Here is a 21,795-nt window from a genome sequence, read left to right as displayed (position 1 = left end):
TCACGTGGTACCCCTGTAGAACAAAAACAGACTCGTGGACTTCATATATGAGGACATGGTTTATTTTATTAAAGGCATAGCTGATGTCAGCATTTATAAGTGTCCACAAAAAGACAAGAACACAAATCAAGCCCATTATAGAAGGAGATATCCTCACCCCCAATCATTCCCTGACAAATTCTGCTTAAAAAAAAAACAAACAAAGAACTTAACCCGATATCTCCTTCATCCAAAACACAAGGCATTCTGACCGATGTATTTCATGCAGAATTTCAGGAGTGGCAGACTGAACTTAAGGTTGGGAGAACTTTACTTAGTGGTAAATTTACCTGTGCAGTTGCTGTAAAAAGCTGGCTGTTTTTTCTGGGGGTTTTTTTTAGCTTTACCATTGGAATGTTATATTACGGCGCAAAGGCGCAAGGCTGTTGTCCTTGTGATCAGCATAGTAATGTACATCACTACAGAAGCCACAGTTAAAAGTTGGATGCTGGACAACAGGGGAATCCACATTTACAATGCAGTGAGATACAGGGCGTCCAAAACTAAAGCACATTCACAAGACTGTGCACCACAAGTCCATCCAAAATAAAAGAATGTTAGGCATCCACAGCGACCAACCAATCAGAGCACAGACTTCTGAAACGCCATGTTGAACATTTCTAAAAGGAAAAAAGTACGGGGCCCGAGGCTCCCGTCGAAACGTTTTCAAATGTTTACTTTGACCTAAACTGAACTTCTAAGGTTCCTTTGATTATTTATACCTCTATTTTTTATACGATTTTAAATGCAACAAGAGATAAGCACAATCACACGGCAAATAGACACGTCATTTAAAGTTTGTCTTTGATAAAATGTTCTCTACTCAAAAATAAAAACACGCTTTATTCTCATCATACAAGAGATTACATCTGTCGTATAACCTTTCGCCGAACGAAAATCGCTTTTGCGGTTTAACCAGGAAGAAATATCCACTGTGAACATTTGTATACATATCCCAGCCTATTCAACGCTAACCCCTGGCCCCGAAACATTTCTACCAACCAAAAAGCTCAGAGATCCTTAAAAGGTCAACTCAGTGCTATATCATCTACTGAAAAATCAGTATGAGAGAAACCATTACAGCCTGGGCCGCTACCCAGAGGCAGCCAATGATATATGTTACAAGAACATTACAGAGTAAAGCAGCAGGGCTAACGCTCTTCCTCCTGTTTCTTAGTGCTAAGCGCAGCGGTAAAAGTTAGCGTAACTAGCACGCTTGCGGTTCTACAGTCCTGTCGGATGTCTTTCTTTAGCCTAAGCGCAGTTGGCGGCTATGGAGAGTTCTCAGTGGCTTTTGAACTGTGTACGGCGGCTGCGGAGATTGTATATTCAGTCTCCCTGTTTGTCTAGCTATTAACTTCCCAACAGTGCCAACCATGATAGCGATGTGAACAATCCATTAAAACGAAACGGAACAAAAAACAACAAAAGGAAAAGAGAAAACACAGACCAGGCACAAAGAGAGCTGATAAAACCATTAAAAGGCAGAACATGAACGAAAGACGCGTCACGCATGTAAGCTAGCATAAAGATGCTCAAAAAAACAGGAAGGAGCAAGAAATAGGGGCGGCACATAATGAACTCCCCCGTTAGCAGTTAACTATTGAACATATTTACTGAATAATATTTCAGAGAGCTAAAACTGCTACAGAACAAGTCACGAAATACAGTATTGTTAATAATTGCAGTCTCTTGAAGCTAATGATACTACGTCCTACATCTATAGTCTAACCCCAGCTCTGTCTGATACTGATCGAGCTTTAATGTAGCTATAAGCTTCATAATGGTTCCAACATGAGACTTTCCCCGTCCCGTTCTCCAAACACTTCTTACAAATCAGACTGTACATGACAACATCGTAATCCATGTGTCAATCTATCTTCTAATATCCCAGCGTGCTCTCTAGAAGAACACGTTCATCCTTCATTCATCCAACTTTTTCTTGGTTTTTTTTACACAGCGACACAGTTCCCTCCTCTGAGAAAATGAATCCAGATTTGGAATAAAAAGCGAAAAAGTCCTTCTTTCTTTTTGTCCCTCGTGGTGCCACTCCTGCCCACCACTAAACATCCTTTTCTGACACACACGTGCACAAACACCTTCTCTGTGTGTCGGTAACACAGAGCCGTTTAAGCGGGCGGCATGAGGGCATCTAAGTCCAGAGTCTGCAGTCAAGGAGTCCGGATGAGACAGGAGAATGACCTTTGACCCCCAGAGGAAGTGAGGTGGCAATCAGAGAGGAAGGTTGTTTCCCTCAGAGTCAGTGTTCTGCAGCGGCTACGTGCTGAGCGGCGTGACGGGTCAGACGCTCGCACGCCCTCGTCGCCGTAGAGGCACGGGGAGAGAGACAGACAGAGTGAGTGAGATGGAGGAGAGTAAGAGGGCTGCACGTCCCCCGTCGGTCAGGCGAGCTGTTCGTTTGGAGCCTGTCGCTTCGCATCGTTCGCCGTCTCCAGCCTCCACGCGCAGGTAATGCTGGAAATTTCCGATTGGAGCTTGTGGTGGTTCACCTCTTCCGTTGAATCGTGTTTCACACAAGTGCTTCTTCCCTGTGGACTCTCAGTGTGGCGGGTTCATGTTGCCGTGGCCGCGCTGCTGCTTCTGTTTCTGTTGCATCAGGAGCTGCTCCAGCGCAGATGGACCGGGCTGCATCATAGAGCTCGACCAGATTGACTGCGTAAAGAGAAAGAGGAACGGAAACATGAACGCGTGACATTCCAGTGCGATCCCCGAATCAAGATTTTCTTAAAACTACTTCAACTTAAAACATCTCTTAATCAAATAAAGTACTATACTTATGTATATATTTAATGTATATTAAAATATATATATTTCCGAAATTTTAATTTTAATGTATAGAACATATAGTTAAAAAAATATATACACACACATCATTGCAGCATTGCATTTCAAAGTCTTTATTTGTCTTTTAAGATATTGCAAGCATTGATACAGTTACATCCCTACTATTTATAGTTATGTGTTTAGGTCAAATTAAAACATGTGATTATTACGTGTACTACTAACAATAATTTTACCAAATTCTATAGTTTTTTTTTATTTTCAATAAAGCGTAATAATAAATCTGAAAACAACAAACTATAAATCACAAAATGCCTATTGAGCTATTGTGATGTTTCAAGGATGCTTTACAAATATATGAAGCTTGATATCTGCAGAAACTTTATGTGTAAGAGAAAAAATGCATGGGGAAATCACACAGTACCTTAAAACTGTCAAGGAGGACAGTAGAGGAATCCTCCATTGGCATGTCCTGGGCCGCCCAGCTGTTGGTTGGCGCCCCCTGGTGCCAGCTGTTGTTCTCTGACACAGATGAGGACGAAGCCGAAGGCAGGTAGTCCAACCCAAAGCCACTCACACCTAGTGAATATAAAACAACCAGAATAGTTACATTCCTCCTCGTAAGAGCCAGCATCATCATTTGACTGAACCATTAGCCTTTATGCACTCAGTGAGATGACTGGCAGTATTACCGGTCTTGTCAGCTTTCCAGCGGTCAGGTGCCCGGCGGTCTCTGCTGTCGGGCGTCCCAATGGGGCCGAAGTTGGAGAAGGGCAAGGAGCTGTGGTTGTGGGTGGGAGGGGACGAAGGCAGACTGCTCGGGTTGGAAGAGTGAGGGGACTGACTGGCTGGTGTTGAGTGATCTGTTAAAAACAATAGAGGTTAGAAATGATTTGTGTTTTATTCATATTTCTCTGCGTTACTTTGTTGCACAAACGGATGAAATAACTAAATGAATCATTTTAAATACCAGAGCTAGCAGGAAGTGAGGGGGACCATGGAGTTCCTTCAAACAGGGAGTAAAGAGAGGGCTCCTGGTGCATCATGGGTGCGTCTGGCTTAGCAGCAGGGGGCATGTTTTTACCGTAGGCCTCGCTAAAAATGCTGTTGTTCTGGTAGCTCTCCTGTGAAAAGATTGGCATCATTTGCAGGAATGTTTTATTTATCAGAATTTGTGTCGCTTATATTGTTACTATATTGGTGAGATGACAGATGATAATGGAGAGAAGAGGGGATCATAAAATTCTGTAAGCCAGAACTGGACTGGCAAAAACATCTATAGTTACTTTTGCCAATGACTTTATGATCCATAAGTGATAACAAATCCACCTCAAAACCATCAAACTAAAAATGTTTAAAACACTGCCACCTGGTGACTCTTTAGAGTCATAACACAAGGGAGGACTAAAGTAAATATGTGTTTTTGAGCACAGCAGGTTTACCTGAATGGAAAATCTGGGGAGAAGAGAGGACTGACCGATCACATCAGATCCACTGTCCAGCCTTGACTGACTTGGCAGCTACAGAGAAAAAAGTAATAAAACCATTTTAACCACATCAAAACAAATTCAAGTTCCAAAACTGAAATATACAGATAAGATCAGGTCATTTCTGAGCAGAATACTGTCATAGTCATTTATTACTTATACATATTTACATACACAGACTATCAGTCCAAACGTTGGACACACTTGACTGAATCCGTATCTCAAGATTCTCTTAAACCACGTTTAGATCTAAAGTTGTATTCTATCCAACTTAAAATCTCACAAAGTATTACAGAATAAATGGGTGTGTCTAACATGACTGACAGTTTTTACAGGATTCGTTTCATAAACAAATGAAAAACTCCATCCACTCCAGGCTGATAACATTATAGGAGGAGAGCTACATACAAAGATGTTTCTTCCAGGAGCAGAGCTAAGAGGACCAGCCAAGGCCTGGTAGAAATCATGAGGTTTAGTAAAGAGAAGCTCCTCCTCCTCCTCAAAGTCTGCCAGAGTCTTTAACAGGTCTGGGGGCAGAAGAGGGGAGCTCTTGTTGTCCTAGTGAGAGACGAAGAACAACGGGGAAGGAGGAAAAAAGAGGGAAGAGAGATGAGAGAAACAGGATGTAAGAAAATAGGAAGCTCGTGAAGATCTGCTCCATTTTCACCCTGATTTCTGCTTCAGCCAATCAAAAGGCTCAGAAATTCACTGCAATCACTTTGTTGGCCAACAAGAATGCGCCAAACTAGATTTGTGGGGTGTAAATGTGGTTTTATTCAAGTAAAAGACACAATAGCACCTGAAAATAAATCTCTCTCACTTGTGTCCTGTACTGATATCTTTACTGTAGAGTTAAGGCCTGTTCACACCAAAAACGATAACTATATTAGTGTCCAAATAAACAGATTTTGCTCGTTTTAAGCACACGTTTCAAATGCATAAACCTGTTCAATTTTAAATGATTTTTATGGTTTTATTTGATAAAAAATCAAATTTTTCTAATCTTTACAATTGTGCTAGAGATCCACCGATTTCTCGGCCAATAATTGGTATCGGTCAGTAAAAGCAATTTTCACACCATCTGCCGTTATATATAAAAAAAGCCAATGAATTTGTGCTCTGTATGTAGAAAATGTTAAGAAACCTAACCAGTTTGATATTCAATATTAACTGTCATTACATGAATTAATAACATTCATAAAGTTAAGAAATATAATTTCCTCTTCAGAATCTGTATCAATATCGGCAGAGAAATTACTATTGGTGCATTTTCTACTGGTCATTACTGGTCAAGTGAGACACATTTTTACTGGCCCCACCAAAAACTTTACAAATAAATAATATTGTCTAGTTATTTTTTGTTTGTTGTTTTATCTATGTGATCTAAATAAATAAGGTACCATAATACCATAAAAACAATTAGCCTAACTCACAGAAATTTTTAATAACTAACAACGAAGTGATAAAATAAGTAATCAAAGTATTTTGTAGCAAATATACAAATAATCAGTGTTTTGAATGAATGTAGATAAACTCTTACTAAAAGATATCATTTTATCAGTCCTTCGTTATTTGATGAACATTGAAAACAGCTGGACTACAAGCGGTCAATGAAAGACTCGGTAACATTGAGGATGAGCCACTTTTCTCCGTTGCCACTTTGCTTGACCCAAGACAGGTAGGTCAATAGCTTTACTTATTATTATTTTGTTTTATATAATATTTTGTTTTGAAAATATGCAGGTCATTTTAGGTTACATTTTTATCGTTGTTATTGCTGCATTCAAGTTCGAAGAAAGTTAAACTGGAGGGCTATTTATTGCAGACAAAAACTACTTTTTCCTTTTGAGCAAAAACGCAGTTTTTTCAGAATGCAGTGCTGTCAATTTACAAAAACTGCCACGATAACAAACGTCTAATTTTTTTATATGGCTGTTAATCATTATAAAGAATGGAATAAATAAGACACAAACGACTGGGTTAACTAAAACGGCGTGGTTCAAAAATTTCTCTCAGGCGTTTTTGTGACCCTTAAGAAATGTGTGTTTGTTTATTCAATTGTATTTTAGATAAGTTCACTTTCTTTTAAAGTTGTCTGTTATTGCGCCATTCTTTTTTATAGTAAAATGCCTATACGTTCTGCAAAGAAGTTAAAGAAGGAACCAACTTATGCTACTATTCCTAAAAAAACCTGCCATTGCTGTTTAAGTAAACCTTAAAACAGATAATGTCACTTGAAGACTATCCTTAAACACAGTTGTGGTATATTTTTGTACTATTTTGCATGTGCACATATTTCTGTCTGCAAACGTGCATGTTCATACGTAAAAAATTTAGATTGTCATTAGATGACTCCAGATAGCTCGATTTAATTTCATTCAATTTTAAATTTTGCAGTATTTTACAAGAAAAGTCTTCTTAATAATTCTTAATAAAGATGTTCGTCATACTGTGTATATTATTAATCTTAGTTTTTATGCATTTCATGAATATACAAAGCAGATTAATTTAATGACTGTGTGAGTTACAAACATTCTAAACCTTAAAAGGTAAACATTAACTGATTTCGGATTTGGATCGGTGTCGGTCGATATTTGTAAGTTCAGTATCGGAATCGGATCGGCAGAGAAAAACTAGCATCAGAGCATCTCTAGGCCCGAGGGTCTCTCATGCTGGTCCCGGGCCATCCTTAATGTTGAGCCCTGTAGTAACTATCATTCGGAGTGAACAGGTCTTAACAGATGCCGCATTAGAGAAAAAAAGATGAACGATCAGAAAGCATGCACATGTCAGCAAGACCTCGCTGAGATGAAGTTACCATAAGATGGAAGGCATTTGTAAATGATCTGCAGCTTATGCTGGAAAACCAAAACCATGACAATCAAAGTCATGACAGATTACAGGGGATAAACCTGTATAAAGCGCAAATAAAGGGAATAAAACCCCAATGAGCAGCCTGTGTTCACACTGATATACTAGCTTACAGGATACTGTGAATATTGTTTGAAATGGCATGTGAAATAGCGGATGTGTATCACGTTGCATTGTGAAGTCAACGTGTGATGCATTTGCATATAAATGTCCCAACTCTTAGCTGTCTGAAAGCGATTTTGAAAATGGCTGAAACAAACCAAATGTGTGTTATAGACCAACCATTTTGAAATCTACAGTAGGTCATGCGTGTATTGTATACAATCCACATGTAGACGCTACTCATATTACTATGTCTGCAGTATAAAGGACGACAGTATTATATTAAGCTTAAATGCGGAAATGTAAATTAAATGACTAACTTCATATGGAGGGCCCCTGGGCATGTTCTCCTGGTCGGGGCAGAAGACTCCAGGCTGACGTTTGCCCATCCTGTCGACCATTCCACCCCTGCCCTCTCCTCCCATGTGGTACGAAGGCTCCCAAAAGAAACCCTGCACTTTGACATCCGGAAACTTCATCTTCTTGTCCATGCTGGGTTGAGGAGGCTGCATGCTCATGGGATGATCGAAGAGGTTCCTGGGATCCTGGGTGGGCATGAAGAAAGGCGGCTTGACTGGCATCTGCATGGGCATTTTCTGCATGCTGGGCTGATTTTGGTGCTGGTTCCACATTTGACCAGCCTGCTCGGTCACCTGCATGAAAGGCTACAGAGACAAAAAGAACGATTATTAGCAGCAGCATTCACGATTCAAGCAGTAACCACGGTAATTAGATCCTGTCTGGAAAACCTCAGCACAAACACATGGCATTACCTGCGGCATGCTGTGAAGATGCGGCGGGCTCTTGCCCAGCTGTGAGCTCTGCTTGGTGGGCGACTGCTGCTGCTGCTGCTGTTGTTGTTGTACTTGTAGCTGAACAGGCTGTTGCAAGGCCTGCTGGGATGGCTGAAGGGGAGGAGGCTGAGTCTGTTGAGACTGGGGAGGACCCTGGTTTAGGGCTCCTGGGCCAGATGGCCTCTGCTGGCTGTAGGGAATGTGTGAGGGTTTGCCCGTCTGTACCTGATTGGCAGACTGAGGGTGGGAGGCGGTTTGGAGGAAGGGGGCGGGGACAGAAACACCTGCGGGGAAGGTGAAGCCCGGGCTCATGGAGAACGCCACAGGAGGAGGAATTACATAAGCAGGTGGAGCAAAACCTGAGAACACAAACACAGATAAGTAAATATGTAGGTCGAACACCTTTAGTGTGTGTGTGTGTGTGTGTGTGTGTGTGTGTGTGTGTTTGTGTGTGCGTGCGTGTACCTGGTCTGCTGGGCAAAGGAGGGAAAGCTCCAGGGTGGTGAATGGGAATAAACTGAGATGAGCATGTGGTTTGAGTCTGTGTGACTGGAGTCTTCCTCGCTTCAGACACTGGTGTCTTCCTCATCTCAGTCTGAGTCTTCACCTTCACACAAAACAAGAGTCGAGTTTATAGTCACACTCGAGGTTAACTGAGTGAAATGAAATTTGGACGAATCGCACCTGTTTCCCTACATCTGTTGATTTATCATGACTGTTCTTCTTCACCTCGCTCTTCCTCTTGCCCTCTTTCTTCTGCTCGTTCTTCCCTTGAATTCCATTTCCTTTATTAAAGCCGGCTCTGTCCTTCACTGCATCCCTCTGGGGCTGGTTCCTGATCTGCTCTTTGCTCAGCTCGCGGGGTTTGATGTTCTCTTTAAATGTGACCACGGGTCTCTCGCTGCCGTCCAGCACGCTGTTCTGGTTCTTCCCGGCTGACAGGACAGACTTCAGGCCCTGGGTGCTGTCGTTGGGGGTCTGCTCTCCGTTAGAGGACTCCTGGAGTACAGGTGTGTCTTTCTCCTGTGGCTCCTCCACCACCATCTCAGGGATATCAGTGATGAAGAGCAAAAGGCCATCACTGATGCGACACTGGATCAACCTGTTGGCAAAATCAAATCGCCCTCCTCAGTAAAATATCTGAAATGTTTGTCTGCTGGAGGCTAAACATCTAGGTGGCTGTTCATGAAAATATAATACAATTAGACATGTCCTCATTGGATAACCAAACTGCCTCATGTCTTGCTTTAGAAATGGTAACAAACATGGTATATTTTGGTCCATTTGGAATGCGTTTTATGACTTTTCAACTTTGATGGTGCATGATATATAGACATTTAAAACTGTACATGAAGATTCAGACGATTTATTTATTTATTGTTGCAATGAAGCATTCCTTATTACTGCTCACACTATGTCTTTGAGGATGTTTTCTTGGTAAAACATTAAAATGACTTAAGGCTAACCTTTTATAATAGGAAAAAGACAAATATTGTGACAAAACATCGTTGTTCTCTATATGTGTAATAAATTCTTTACTGTATACATTGTAGATTGTTTACTGTAATATGTACACATGCATGTCTATGGGTCATTCTCAAAAATATTATGGCAATAAATATATTATTATTAAACATTTAATCGGTGACACAAAACATGTCGTAATAAAAATAACTGTGTTCTCTACCTTGCACAATGAATTATTCAAGTATTCGATTGCTTTTTCTACTGAAATACTGAAACCGATTTACAGTTAAAAAAATGTATACATGTATAATTTTCTATTAAAATAGAATCCATTGATGTATTATTTATGTATGATTAATAAAATCTTGCTCGGGCATCATGGCTTCCCTTTGTTTCATTTAGCAAAACATGCTATATGGGATTGACAGTTTTAAATGGTTACGGTAATGGACATTTTGAATGTTTGGAAATCAAGTTAAACGGTCAGTAAAAGGTTTGTAACGCATTCTTTTAAACATTTCATATTGGAAATTTGTTAATGCGAATGTATTTAGGAAATTTATGTAACATCTTGAAACCGAGATTTCGTGAGAATCAACCTTATAATGTATCTCTATTGGGAACTCCCACTTGCACATAACAGAGATATAGACGTTAAAAGAAAGCAGAATGTAATGTTACATGGAAACTGAAAGAAAGATGAACTAAGCCATGAGTAAAAGAAAACAAAAGAGAAGCAGAGACTCACTGTGATTGGTTGTCAGCCACCCACTTGCCTAGGCTGACAAGTCTCTGGTGTCGAGCATGAACTAACAGGCTCTCTTTGCCAACCACCATCCCCTGGTGTCCTTTAGAGAAATCTAGCATCCTGGAATGTTCATGAACAACAACGTTAATACATCAAATACAGCTAACAGAAGAAAAAGCACTATGCCAGCAAGAAAATCAAAAAAGGTCAAGGAAGGGTTACCGTAGTGCGGGCCGAAGGGCCAGAAAGCCTTGCAGCTCAAACTCCTCAGGCAGAGGAATCACTGTGAAATACAGTCACAACATTAGCAGTGGACTTAAGCTACTACCCTCAGAATCTTTTTCCAATGTAAGCATGCGATACCTGATGCATCTGACACGTCCTCCTCCTTCGGATGAAAGCTGTTCAAAATGGACACCAGCCACGGCCAGATGCTGCGAGATGCCAAAGATGTGTCATTTTCACAACGTTCAATAGCTCAGAATATCGGCTCAGGATGAACCATATTAAATATCAGTTATGCTAAGAGCTTTTTCAGAAATGTGTGAGATCAGTATTTAATGATGGGCTTCTGCAAACATAACGTATGAAGATAAAAAGCTTCTTACTGCTGTCGCTTGTCCACGGCACTTTCACTAAACAAGCTGGGCCTCAGCCTCAGCCAATCCAGTGACACTTTGATAGCAGGGAGCGGGCACTCCCCCGTGATCTCCTCTCGGTTCTTATTAAGCAAAGCACGGCTTAGCATCACTCCCAGGAAAGACACTAAGGGAAGAAACAATTCCGTTACAAGATCATCCCAAACTGCAGCTTGTGATACTTTGTTACTTCTGACGGTCTAATCGTCACTTTACTAAATACAATCACTCCCTAGAAATCAGTAACATAGGGCAGGGCGTACTAAAGAGGCCGAGGAGCTGGATCCAGCTGATCTGTTCATCCGAGCTGTAGCTCTGCTCATCCGCCTCGTTGCTGAAGTCCCGAAGGTGGTGCAGTTCAAAGAGGTTTATCACCGTGATGTGCACCAGCTGCTGGGAGCTGAAGGCTTTCTGGAGAATCAGTCTCTGTAGGGCAATTTATGAACAATGTCAGAAGAACTCATGGAAAGATGATCCGTCAACAATGTTTCAGTTTTGGAGTCATCAGTGATGAGGTCAACCATTAGCGTTTTTGGCCATACCTGAAACTGCTCTTCCAGCTTCTCTCTCAGGGTGTTGAGCTTGTCCAGGCTTTTGCAGAGATAAACGTGACCGTGGAACTTGATGAAGGCCTTGATAAAATCAGACACGTTCCATTTTGCTTTGACCTCATCACGGCTGTACAAGGTTAAAGGAGACACAAGAATGAAGCATTAACAAACAAATCATTGTTTGTTAAGACTTCAAGATTCAATGCGAGTTCATTTTAAAATGTACTACTAACAGTACTGACAGGCTTGTACATTTGTATAAATATATATACACACAAATGTAAAAGCCTGTCAGTTGAAAGTTATACATGTCTCCAGGCCCATTAGGAATATCATCTGACCTCTCAAGGGCCTTGGAAAGAGCTTTCTGCAGGTTGGTGGATGCAGCAGGAAAGGGGAATTTGACAGCAATGCTCCTGCAGTAGTAGAAGATTGTTGTGAGGTGATCTCCTTTGGAGGAAGCCAGTATGGCCAGCTGATTGTATGGTTGTCCTGGAAGTTGAAAGAGTAAAAACATCAGGTTTTATTCTTTTTATTTCTATTCGTAAACTGTGTGTCTGAGGACGTGTGAAAATATAATAATCAGACACAAACCATTAGATGGAACAAGTTGAGCTGCGTGTCTGTAGTACGACTCAGCCTGGCTGGTTTGGTTACGATAGCGTGCTGTGGATTGCATAAAACAACAAATAAACCAATCAAATTCTTTAGTGCATAACATTAATAGCCATTTTTATTTATTATACATGACATATTTCAGAGCCACACATCTATGATGTTTAACCAAACGGAAATACGTTACACAAATGTTCATTTTGGAGCAAGCTCACCGATATCTCCAAGATGGACGAGACAGTGTTGGCAGATGTAGGAACAGGAGCTTGGCTGGGGCGTCACTATGGCGCTGGTGCTGCTTTGTTTATTGCTGATGATGCCAAGCTGTGACGACTTCACACGGCAAGGCAGGTCCACATTAAACACTGTACACAGCTCCTGCAACAGCTGAAAAAAACAGAAACAAATTGGATCTCCTGCAGAACGTAATTTTTTAGGAAAAAATGACATGACATTGCGATTGTGGAGAGATGGGGATATTTTACGATATGATGTTCAATTCTATTACGGTCTCAAGCAAAGACAGTGCCGATCCAGAGACGAGCCAATAGGGTTTGAGTAAAATAAATGAGATAAAAACAGTTCAATCTCTGTATGGAACATTTAATTACACCAAATAAATTAGTTACACCAGATATATTTTAGCAGACTAAATATAATGTAGATTTCATCGACTAAAAATATAATTATTAGTATTTATTTAGTAAATAATGGTCCATATTACAAAGAGAGAAAGGGGAAAAAAATGATAACAATGATGGGGATGACTAAAATATACTAAATGACATTATAGTCAAAAGACTATGACTAAAACTAAATGAAAATTGACACTCAATAACAAACCTGCAGCACAGAAGGTTCAGTGAAGCCTTCAAATGTTAACATTCTTTATTAAGTTGTATGTGCGACAAAAAACTACTGAAATTGTTAATATTTTGAAAAGTAATGTTTCATTTTGAATTCGTTCAAAATATCGAGATATGTACCGAATTGTTGCATCCCTACACAAAAGCCTGAAAGCACTTACTTGTGTGTAGAATCCGCTAGCTGCCTCGAGAAACAGGGAGAGATTGGCCTGCACCTCACTTCGATTGGGGTTGGCCCTGTTCTTAGCTTGACTCTGTAGTGTTGTTATTTGATTCTTAAAAGCATGGTTCCAGCTGGAAACACAAGTGTTAAGAAAACTCAATTACAGTTAACAACATTTACATTTATGCATTTGGCAGACGCTTTTATCCAAAGCGACTTACATTGCATTATACTACACATTTGTTTCTGACTATGTGCAATCCCTTTGATCGACGAACCCATGACCTTGGCGTTGCTAGTGCCATGTTTTAACCACTGAGTATTGTGTTGGAGTATTTTAGTTTTGAGGCAGTGTCAAATGAAGCTCTGCTATTCTGTCTCCTCACGAGGACAAACTGCAATAAAAGCATGTAAACTATAGCTCGTTGATAAAGACGGCCATTTTAATGTTTAATCTTATCCATCTATTTGAATTAGTTGAAAAGACGAATTCTGTCATTATGTTTGCGACAATATGTTAGGCTATCTTTTATAGAATGCTGAACTGCTAATAGTAATATTTTAATAACCTTCATATACCTGGAGGTATCGGATCGGGACTCTGTTCGGAGTCACTATCGCACTATAATGCTGCTGCTGCCACCGTATGACAAAAGGATGAAAAATGGGCATTTATTTTGTTTGCACTAATAAATACAGCTGCTATAACCAATAAAATATTGCTCCACGGTTTTTTCTATATCGTCACAAATATCATGGCTGCAAATATTCTTGAGATAACGTGATACTATGTTGAAGCTATATCGCCCACCCCTACATTAGGCTACAGGAAAGCTGTATGAAATCATTGGATATTGCAGATCTATGTTCCGAACGAACTCTTGCGGCAGGCATGCCTTCTCATGCATGTAATGAATATGAATCCATGTGTATTTTTAGCATTCTTACAGATCCTGTTCCACTTTCTTGTCCAGGGCGTACTCCAGGTCCGTAACCAGCATCTTTTGGTATAAGTCCTGAAGAGCCTGTCGTGATGTCCAGACTTCTGCCGCTCCGAGCTTTGAATCTGCACGACACGCAGGGAGGAACATGTTAAACGGATAATTCTGCAAACACCCTGTTAAACGTGACACTGTCTATGGGGGCCTTTCAGATACTTCAGAGAAAGACGTCCTAGTAACCACATTCAATGCCATGGTTACCAGAATGACAAGGATAGGATGACAAATATGAAACAGCAACAGACTGCGAGCAATATCATAAATCACATCAACAACTCCAATAACATAATTCAACTCCTTATTACTACTGTTAAAAAAACTGAAGGAGATATTTAAATATTTGCATATGAATATTTTGATATGGAAGAGATTTCCAAATATATAGTTGATGATGACGACTATATGTTTATACCACACTACACAAAAGAAGAAACTGAACTGATGGACCATACCTGTCATGTCAGCCTTCAGGGCCTCTGCCTGCCTGCTCAGGAATAAAGCATAGATTAATAACATTGCATGAGAAAAGAAGAGATTTGCATTCAGTCAACATTTATCTTCTGATAAGGAACACAACAAGCAACATCATTCAAGAGCCAACCACACCCATGATGCCCACAGGAGAAACTAAAGCAGAAGTAATACAGCACAACCAAATCACTTTTATTAATACACTTATTTCATACAAGGACTTTACTATGGTTCTGGATGAGTTAAGTGATAACATTGTGATGGTCTCAGCAGATCGGATGCATTTCACTCAATTCAAAGTACAGTGCATCCGGAAAGCGCTTCACTTTTTCCACATTTTGTCATGTTACAGCCTTACTCCAAATGGATGCAATTCATTATTTTCCTCAAAATTCTACAAAAAATACCACATAATGACAACTTGAAAGAAGTTTGTTGGAAACCTTTGCAAATGTATTAAAAATTAAAAACAAAAAAGCACATCAAAATTGAGCTCAGGTGCATCCTGTTTCCACTGATCTACCTTGAGATGTTTCTACAACTTGATTAAAGTCCACCTGTGGTAAATTCAGTAGATCGGACATGATTTGGAAAGGCACACACCGGTCTATATAAGGTTCCACAGTTAACAGTGCATGTCAGAGCACAAACCAAGCCATGAAGTCCAAGGAATTGTCTGTAGACCGCCAGGAATGGATTTTACAGAGGCATTGAAGGTCCCAATGAGCCATCATCCGTAAATGGAAGAAGTTTGGAGCCATCAGGACTCTTCCTAGACCTGGCCGCCGGGCCAAACTGAGCGATCAGGGGAGAAGGGCCTTAGTCAGGGAGGTGACCAAGAACCTGATGGTAACTCTGACAGAGCTCCAGCATGTCTCTGTGGAGAGAGGAGAACCTTCCAGAAGAACAACCATCTCTGCAGCTCTCCACCAATCAGGCCTGTATGGCAGAGTGGCCAGATGGAAGCCACTCTTCAGTAAAAGGCACATGACAGCCTGCCTTGAGTTTGATGAAAAGGCACCTGAAGGAATCTCAGACTATGAGAAACAAAATTCTCTTAGGCTAAAACTCTTTGGCCTGCATGGCACGTGTCATGTCTGAAGGAAACCAGGCACCGCTCATCACCTGGCCAATACCATCCCTACAGTGGAGCATGGTGGTGGCAACTTCATGCTGTGGTTATGTTTTTCAGCAGCAGGAACTGGGAGACTAGCCAGGATCGAGGGAACGACGAATGCAGCAATGTACAGAGACATCCTCGATGAAAACCTGCTCCAGAGCGCTGTGGACCTCAGATTGGGGCGACGGTTCCAACAAGACAATGACTCTAAGCACACAGCTTAGATAACAGATAACAAAGGAGTGGTTACAGGACAACTCTGTGAATGTCCTTGAGTGCCCCAGCCAGAGCCCAGACTTGAACCCGATTGAACATATCTGGAGAGATCTGAAAATGGCTGTGCACCGACGCTCCCCATCCAACCTGATGGAGCTTGAGTGATCTTGCAAAGACGAATGGGAGCAACTGCCCAAAAATAGGTGTGACAAGCTTGTAGCATCATAATCAAAAAGACTTGAGGCTGTAATTTGCGTCAAAGGTGCTTCAACAAAGTATTGAGCAAAGGCTGTGAAGTTGTGATTATGGTGTATTGTTTGTAGAATTTTGTGGAAAATAATGAATTGAATCCATTTTAGAATAAGGCTGTAAAATGACAAAATGTGGAAAAAGTGAAGCGCTGTGAATACTTTCCGGATGCACTGTTCCAGAGGGATTTTGGAAAGGTCTTTTGAACACCTGTCTATTGCAAGACCGCACTATTGCTCGGATGCATTCTTTCTGACAATCTCAGGGTCATATTGGACACGGTTTTGATTGATCTTATGGGACCAATGATCACATGGATCAAAAGATCAATGAAATAGATCTCACAACGTTCTTGGGATCAGGACTGCACAATCACCAAAAGTAAAGATGGGCTCACAGCGTCTTACCAGATCCTGGCACTTTTATGAAAAATGGAAATATAATGGAAATGAACATAAACGGCTTGCAAACAGCTTTATTCAGCAAGACCAAATACTCAGCACACCTCAATAGGGATGTGCATTTTCCACAATTATTACATTCGAATATTTGAATTTATAAAAAACGAATATTCACATATTTGTTTTTTTAAATTTAATTTAATCAGGCAGACACCTTAGCTGCAGAGAAAACACACTCTGCCAGCACAGATGTCGCTGTGACACACAAATAACGGTGCGCTAAGCGACTAAGCTTACTGAAGCGCATCGTGTTTTCATTCCACCACTTGATCTGGAGGAATCCATAGCTCCAGCAAGAATTGTTCCCACTCGTCTCGGTTAGACTCTTTGTAATCATCGCCGAAGAACTGGCTCAGTCCGACGAGGGTGCATTGCCTCATCCTCTCCATCGTTCGTGGCGGCGTATGCATCCCTGCATCACTCCTCTCATGTCTTTCACTACACGCTCCAGAGCTCCACCCAGTGCATATACGTATAACTGTTAGTATTAGTTTACATGCTTGGCCAGCAGAGCAATATTTTAGCTAAATTCAAAAAGCATTTTTATTATTCGAATAACTACTGCAGATCGAATATTCAAATTATCGAATGCACACCCCTACACCACAACCCATCTTTATTTCCCCCAAAACAGCCATTCCATGACTCCAGAAATGATGCAGTATAGGCAGAGACAAACAAGAACCAGCGAAATGTTTTATTTTACCAATGAGATTTGTTTGTTAAGTCCGAGTTATTGACATGTAATTACATTTACATGTAGCACTGTTATGCTTTTGTTTTGAAAATAAGTATAACATTGTTTTCATTTGAGTTATTTTAATGATGGATGTAGGATTGGGTACCGGACTCTGTACTTTTTAGGCCACCGACCGTATTACGTCAGTACTACAGAGTATCGATTCACATGAAATCGATCTGTGCCAAATTTCGGTACCTGAACGCATCGGGTGCTGCGTGAGAGCAGGCACGTTTTCGAGAGAGAGCAAGAGAGAGAGATTTTACTTCACAAAAATCTCAAATTAAACTGCTTATAAAGCAGGCTGGCCTAATCAACGTAGAAAATGTTGCACATATGGTTATCACATTTATATTATGTATTGCACTTGTTCTTTGTTTTAAAATTAAGCATACACTCGCTTTAAGGACATGCACGCTCAGACGCATTCGGCACGCACACACATAACACTGTGCTGTACATTTTCTTTTGTTAGGCGCTTTGTTTCGGGACTTCGTGAGATGATTTTATTCATCGGTGGACACAGAACAAAGTTAAAAGTGACAGATTAGAGCAGTACATGGAAAGAGGTGAGTGAGGTTAAAAATGTATATTACAAATCAATCAGTTAGTTTCAGTAATGATGCTGTTAATAATGTATTTGTAAAAAAATATTAAATTGCTTGGAAATGTGTTGCACGGGGCAGAGACGCGCAAGTATAAAACAGGCTGTGTGTGCACGTCAAGTGTAAATGGCTCGTCCGGGAAACGAGTTGCAGAACTCCCAAACTCCCTGGTACTTTTAGCAGTATTCTGTTTTGCTGCCATACGCCATCGATGCGCTCCATATATCTCTTGTGTGTTTATGTAACGTTTACAACGATGTTACGGCAGTAGAGGCGGCGCAACTAAGACAAAACGTTTATAATCCCCACCCACGTTAAAGCGGTGCTAAACTGCTATGGAAAAGCAAAGTGACCCAAAGTGAAGTGAGCTGTGCCAAGCTGAGTCGTACTAAACGTGGAAGAGCTCCATTGGTCAAATCATACCACACACACTGACATAGATTTGTGGGGGTGTGGTTAATCGAGGCGTTTCAGGCAGGTCTGGGTGAGCATTCGCTTTCGATAGAATGCATCTTTTGTTCAGACACTTTAGTTTGTTTTATTTTACGTGTCTCAGACATTCATGGGCAATTTATAACATACCAAAGACACAAACACATATTCGCGCCGTATGACCCCTTTTACTAAACAGGAAATTGCGGGTAAATTTCACTCGACACCACACATTTGGATGAGGTTGAATGAATAGGCAAGTCAGTGGTTGATCCAGTTTGTGTAAACCCTAGCCCGGACATCAGCTTTTATTGATACGATGCTTCAAAATACAAACAAAAGCGAATACAAAAATAACATTTTCAGCTATTATCAAGCCAAAATACCAAGTCGTGTCCCATCCACTGTCTCCGCTCACTATCACTATGGCGACAGCACCATCATTCCTTCACAAGACATCTCGCCACATGCTGCCCACAACCACTTTACACGTAAAAGTGGAAGAAAAAACACTTTCTGAAATGGTTTTATATCATTTATATCGTTTTGGATTTGTCAAATAAAGACGACCTTTCACATACAATCTCCCTCGGCAGATTCACCTCACATTGTTTTGATAGCAAATCCAAGGTTACCGACGCCATCAGCTACAAAAACACGAAGCCTTACCCGAGACTCGTTTACGGTGGATGACAATAACTAAAGGGGGAATTATAAAAAGAGTCGTCATATTAAAGTCAATACGCTGATCTTTGTCCCAGTCGAACATGTTAATTTCTGAACATGCGCTCAAGATGAAAACTATGAAACAAAAAGCCAAAACACAACAGTCACGTTCCGATCAAGCCAAAGAACCAAAACAATATCAGTAAGTTACATCGTCGCATGTCTTCCATCACCGCAATGAACTATTCGACCTGAAATGAAAGGAAAATGGAGCCCTAACTACAGCAGCTACGCGATTTCTTTGTATTTGGAAAATACGAAGGTCTTTTGATTTCAAACCAAATAAATAAAACAACGTTTTCACCTTTAACCTTACGTGAACGATGTGGTCAGTTTAACAGCGAGCATGTGTGACTGGGTTGTTTGCGGACTTCATCCAGCGCTATGTTTGTAGCTAACGCGGGCTAACATATCACAACACCTAGCATACAATCTCACGTCAGACGTGGAGATAAGCATTGTCCTCCTTGCACTTCATTAAACATCTCGATTCGCTTATATACGATTCTTTCAAGCATTCAAATCGACATTTAAGTTAAATATCTGCTCGTTCTGCTTACATTCAGTTTCGTGTCTCGATAACATGCTATTGTGCTAACTAGCCTGGCATCTAGCACTGACAGCCAATGCTAACCAAGCAACATTCCGATAAACCAGATCTGGCCTCAATAATAAAACCGCGAACTCTGTCGCCACGTAAAGTCTGATTGTCTCCGACTTTAACTTACCGCAAATATTGGGCGCAGAGGTTCATCCTGTTGGATCGCCGGTGTTTAGACAACGACAGGTTCACTAGCTAAATCTACTCCAGGCGCCATATTATCCATCACATCGTCATTGGTAGAAATCTGTCCAGACGTACACACAGGAGCGCGCTGACTACGTCACAGGCCGCGCCCCCTCGCTCTCTTACGTTACATTTTGGGCATTTTCCAACCGGAAGTGACCATAACCCTGTGCACTCCTTTCTCAGGGCTGATGCGTTGTGTGGTCTGTGACTGAGTGTTTTTATACATTTATTTTACTCATCCTTCACATGACATTTACACGTATATTAAAGGAGTATAATCAAATAAAATAGCAAGGCAAAATACACTCATGGGCCCATGCCTACTGTTCAAATATCATGTTTTATTATAAGGGATCATCTCTGTAAAACTAGTCTGTGCTAAATCAAAGGGAGGGATGTCATCAACACAATCTTTGGGGGGTATATTGGACTGGGGAGGCTTTGGAAGTTGTGAGACATGGACTATGTATCAATTCATAGCTTGGCAACTTATGTGAAATGTTAATTGTGTATTTATTATCAAAACTGAAGAAAGAAATCCCTAATGTTCTTGTACTTACCACCTACCATTAAACAAAAATACGCATACCTTCGTTATTACAATGATTTGTAGGCACATTTGAAGTGGAATAATAGTCCAATTTGAAGTAAATAATAGTCGAAGGACTTTCGAAGCTCTGCTGTTTCAAATGCCTGTTACCAAGGCCGGTGTTAACATATCACTCGTGCCATGCCAAATATGTGAGTCAAATTTTATCTTTTAAAAGCGACCGAATGGAACAAAGCACATTTTGTTAATTATTCAAAATGTCAATCAAAGCCACAGACAGGTGTTGCGTCTAGATTAGTCACATTCCCATTAATATATAAGCAAATTATTCAGCAGCAGAACTCATTAACCCGAGCATCTGGTCAGCATCTGGACTTGTTTTAAAGGTCTAGTGTGTAATTTTTGGAGGATGTATTGTCCTCAGATGTGTATAAAGACCTTACATAATGAACCGTTATGTTTTTATTGCTTTAGAATCAGCTTTTTTTATATACATACACCTCAAAACTGAGACCGCGTTTCATAAATATGTTATCTCCTGCAAATAAGTGAAAATGTGATGACATCTCAGCCCCTGTGTCAGCCACCGTAGTGCTTCGAAAGGGAGGGGAGAGGGGTGGACCGAGTCATTGGTCGTAATTCGCAATCTCACCACTAGATGCCACTAAGTCTCATATTTTTTATGTACTTTAGTTAAATCTGAATAATATATTGAACAGTATCTGCTGAGGACTGGTTGATTATTCTGCTAAGGGGATGACAAATTTGATCAGGGAATATGCCACTTCTAATATTATTGGGCTGTTTCGGTAACTCATTTTGAGACTGCACTTCGATTCTTCAATCCACGGAAATTCTAGAAATAAAGGAAATTTATCTCAATTAATAATAATGTCACGTCTAAAACGTCTTAAAGTTATAGGCCTAATCTAGAAGCAAAATGTTTAAGTTCTTCGGGAACTGGGTAGACTTTTAATTATGTTGATGTAACTGCAATAGGAAATCAAATCTAATGACAATTGTTTAGCCCATTGACATTATTTTGGGAATTCACAACATTTTCTCAATTAAAGAGATATTGTACCCCAAATTTGGTTACTGTTTTCAAAATACCTCCATTTATATCGAATACAACTTCGTATGTGTCCCTGCAGAAGTGAAATGTCAATGTTGGTGAGTAAATTATGTTTACATTTTTGGTTCAACGTTCCCTTTAACATTCATACAGCAGGTTTTACGCGTTGGCCATCCCAAACATTTCAATGCGATTTATAAAGCACAACTTTATTGCG

The 21,795-nt window shown here is 40.5% G+C and overlaps 1 protein-coding gene across 3 annotated transcripts; it reads right to left on the bottom strand.

The window, feature by feature from the left end:
- Nucleotides 1–46: 46 nt before the first annotated feature.
- smg7 (SMG7 nonsense mediated mRNA decay factor) lies at nucleotides 47–20,010 on the bottom strand. Of its 3 annotated transcripts, none has more exons than XM_079453551.1 (23): nucleotides 19,892–20,010; nucleotides 14,597–14,628; nucleotides 14,092–14,209; nucleotides 13,142–13,274; nucleotides 12,330–12,501; nucleotides 12,094–12,165; nucleotides 11,841–11,991; nucleotides 11,491–11,626; nucleotides 11,212–11,374; nucleotides 10,919–11,075; nucleotides 10,674–10,744; nucleotides 10,533–10,593; nucleotides 10,311–10,430; nucleotides 8,780–9,197; nucleotides 8,561–8,702; nucleotides 8,075–8,454; nucleotides 7,622–7,966; nucleotides 4,737–4,886; nucleotides 4,284–4,361; nucleotides 3,812–3,965; nucleotides 3,534–3,704; nucleotides 3,266–3,420; nucleotides 47–2,712 (listed from the first exon to the last, which is right to left on the bottom strand). In XM_079453551.1, exons 1-23 carry the CDS (start codon nucleotides 19,915–19,917, stop codon nucleotides 2,599–2,601), a joined length of 3,519 nt encoding a protein of 1,172 aa, XP_079309677.1. In that variant the 5' UTR covers nucleotides 19,918–20,010; the 3' UTR covers nucleotides 47–2,598. The 3 variants fall into 3 exon arrangements, with proteins under 3 accessions (XP_079309677.1, XP_079309678.1, XP_079309679.1); XM_079453552.1 differs by lacking the exon at nucleotides 19,892–20,010 and adding an exon at nucleotides 16,899–16,986; XM_079453553.1 differs by lacking the exon at nucleotides 4,737–4,886.
- Between the last annotated feature and the right edge of the window lie 1,785 nt (nucleotides 20,011–21,795).

Source organism: Barbatula barbatula (assembly GCF_947034865.1).
Source record: "Barbatula barbatula genome assembly, chromosome: 3".
In the NCBI taxonomy this organism is placed as follows: domain Eukaryota; kingdom Metazoa; phylum Chordata; class Actinopteri; order Cypriniformes; family Nemacheilidae; genus Barbatula; species Barbatula barbatula.
This window is presented reverse-complemented; position numbering and strand designations above follow the sequence as displayed.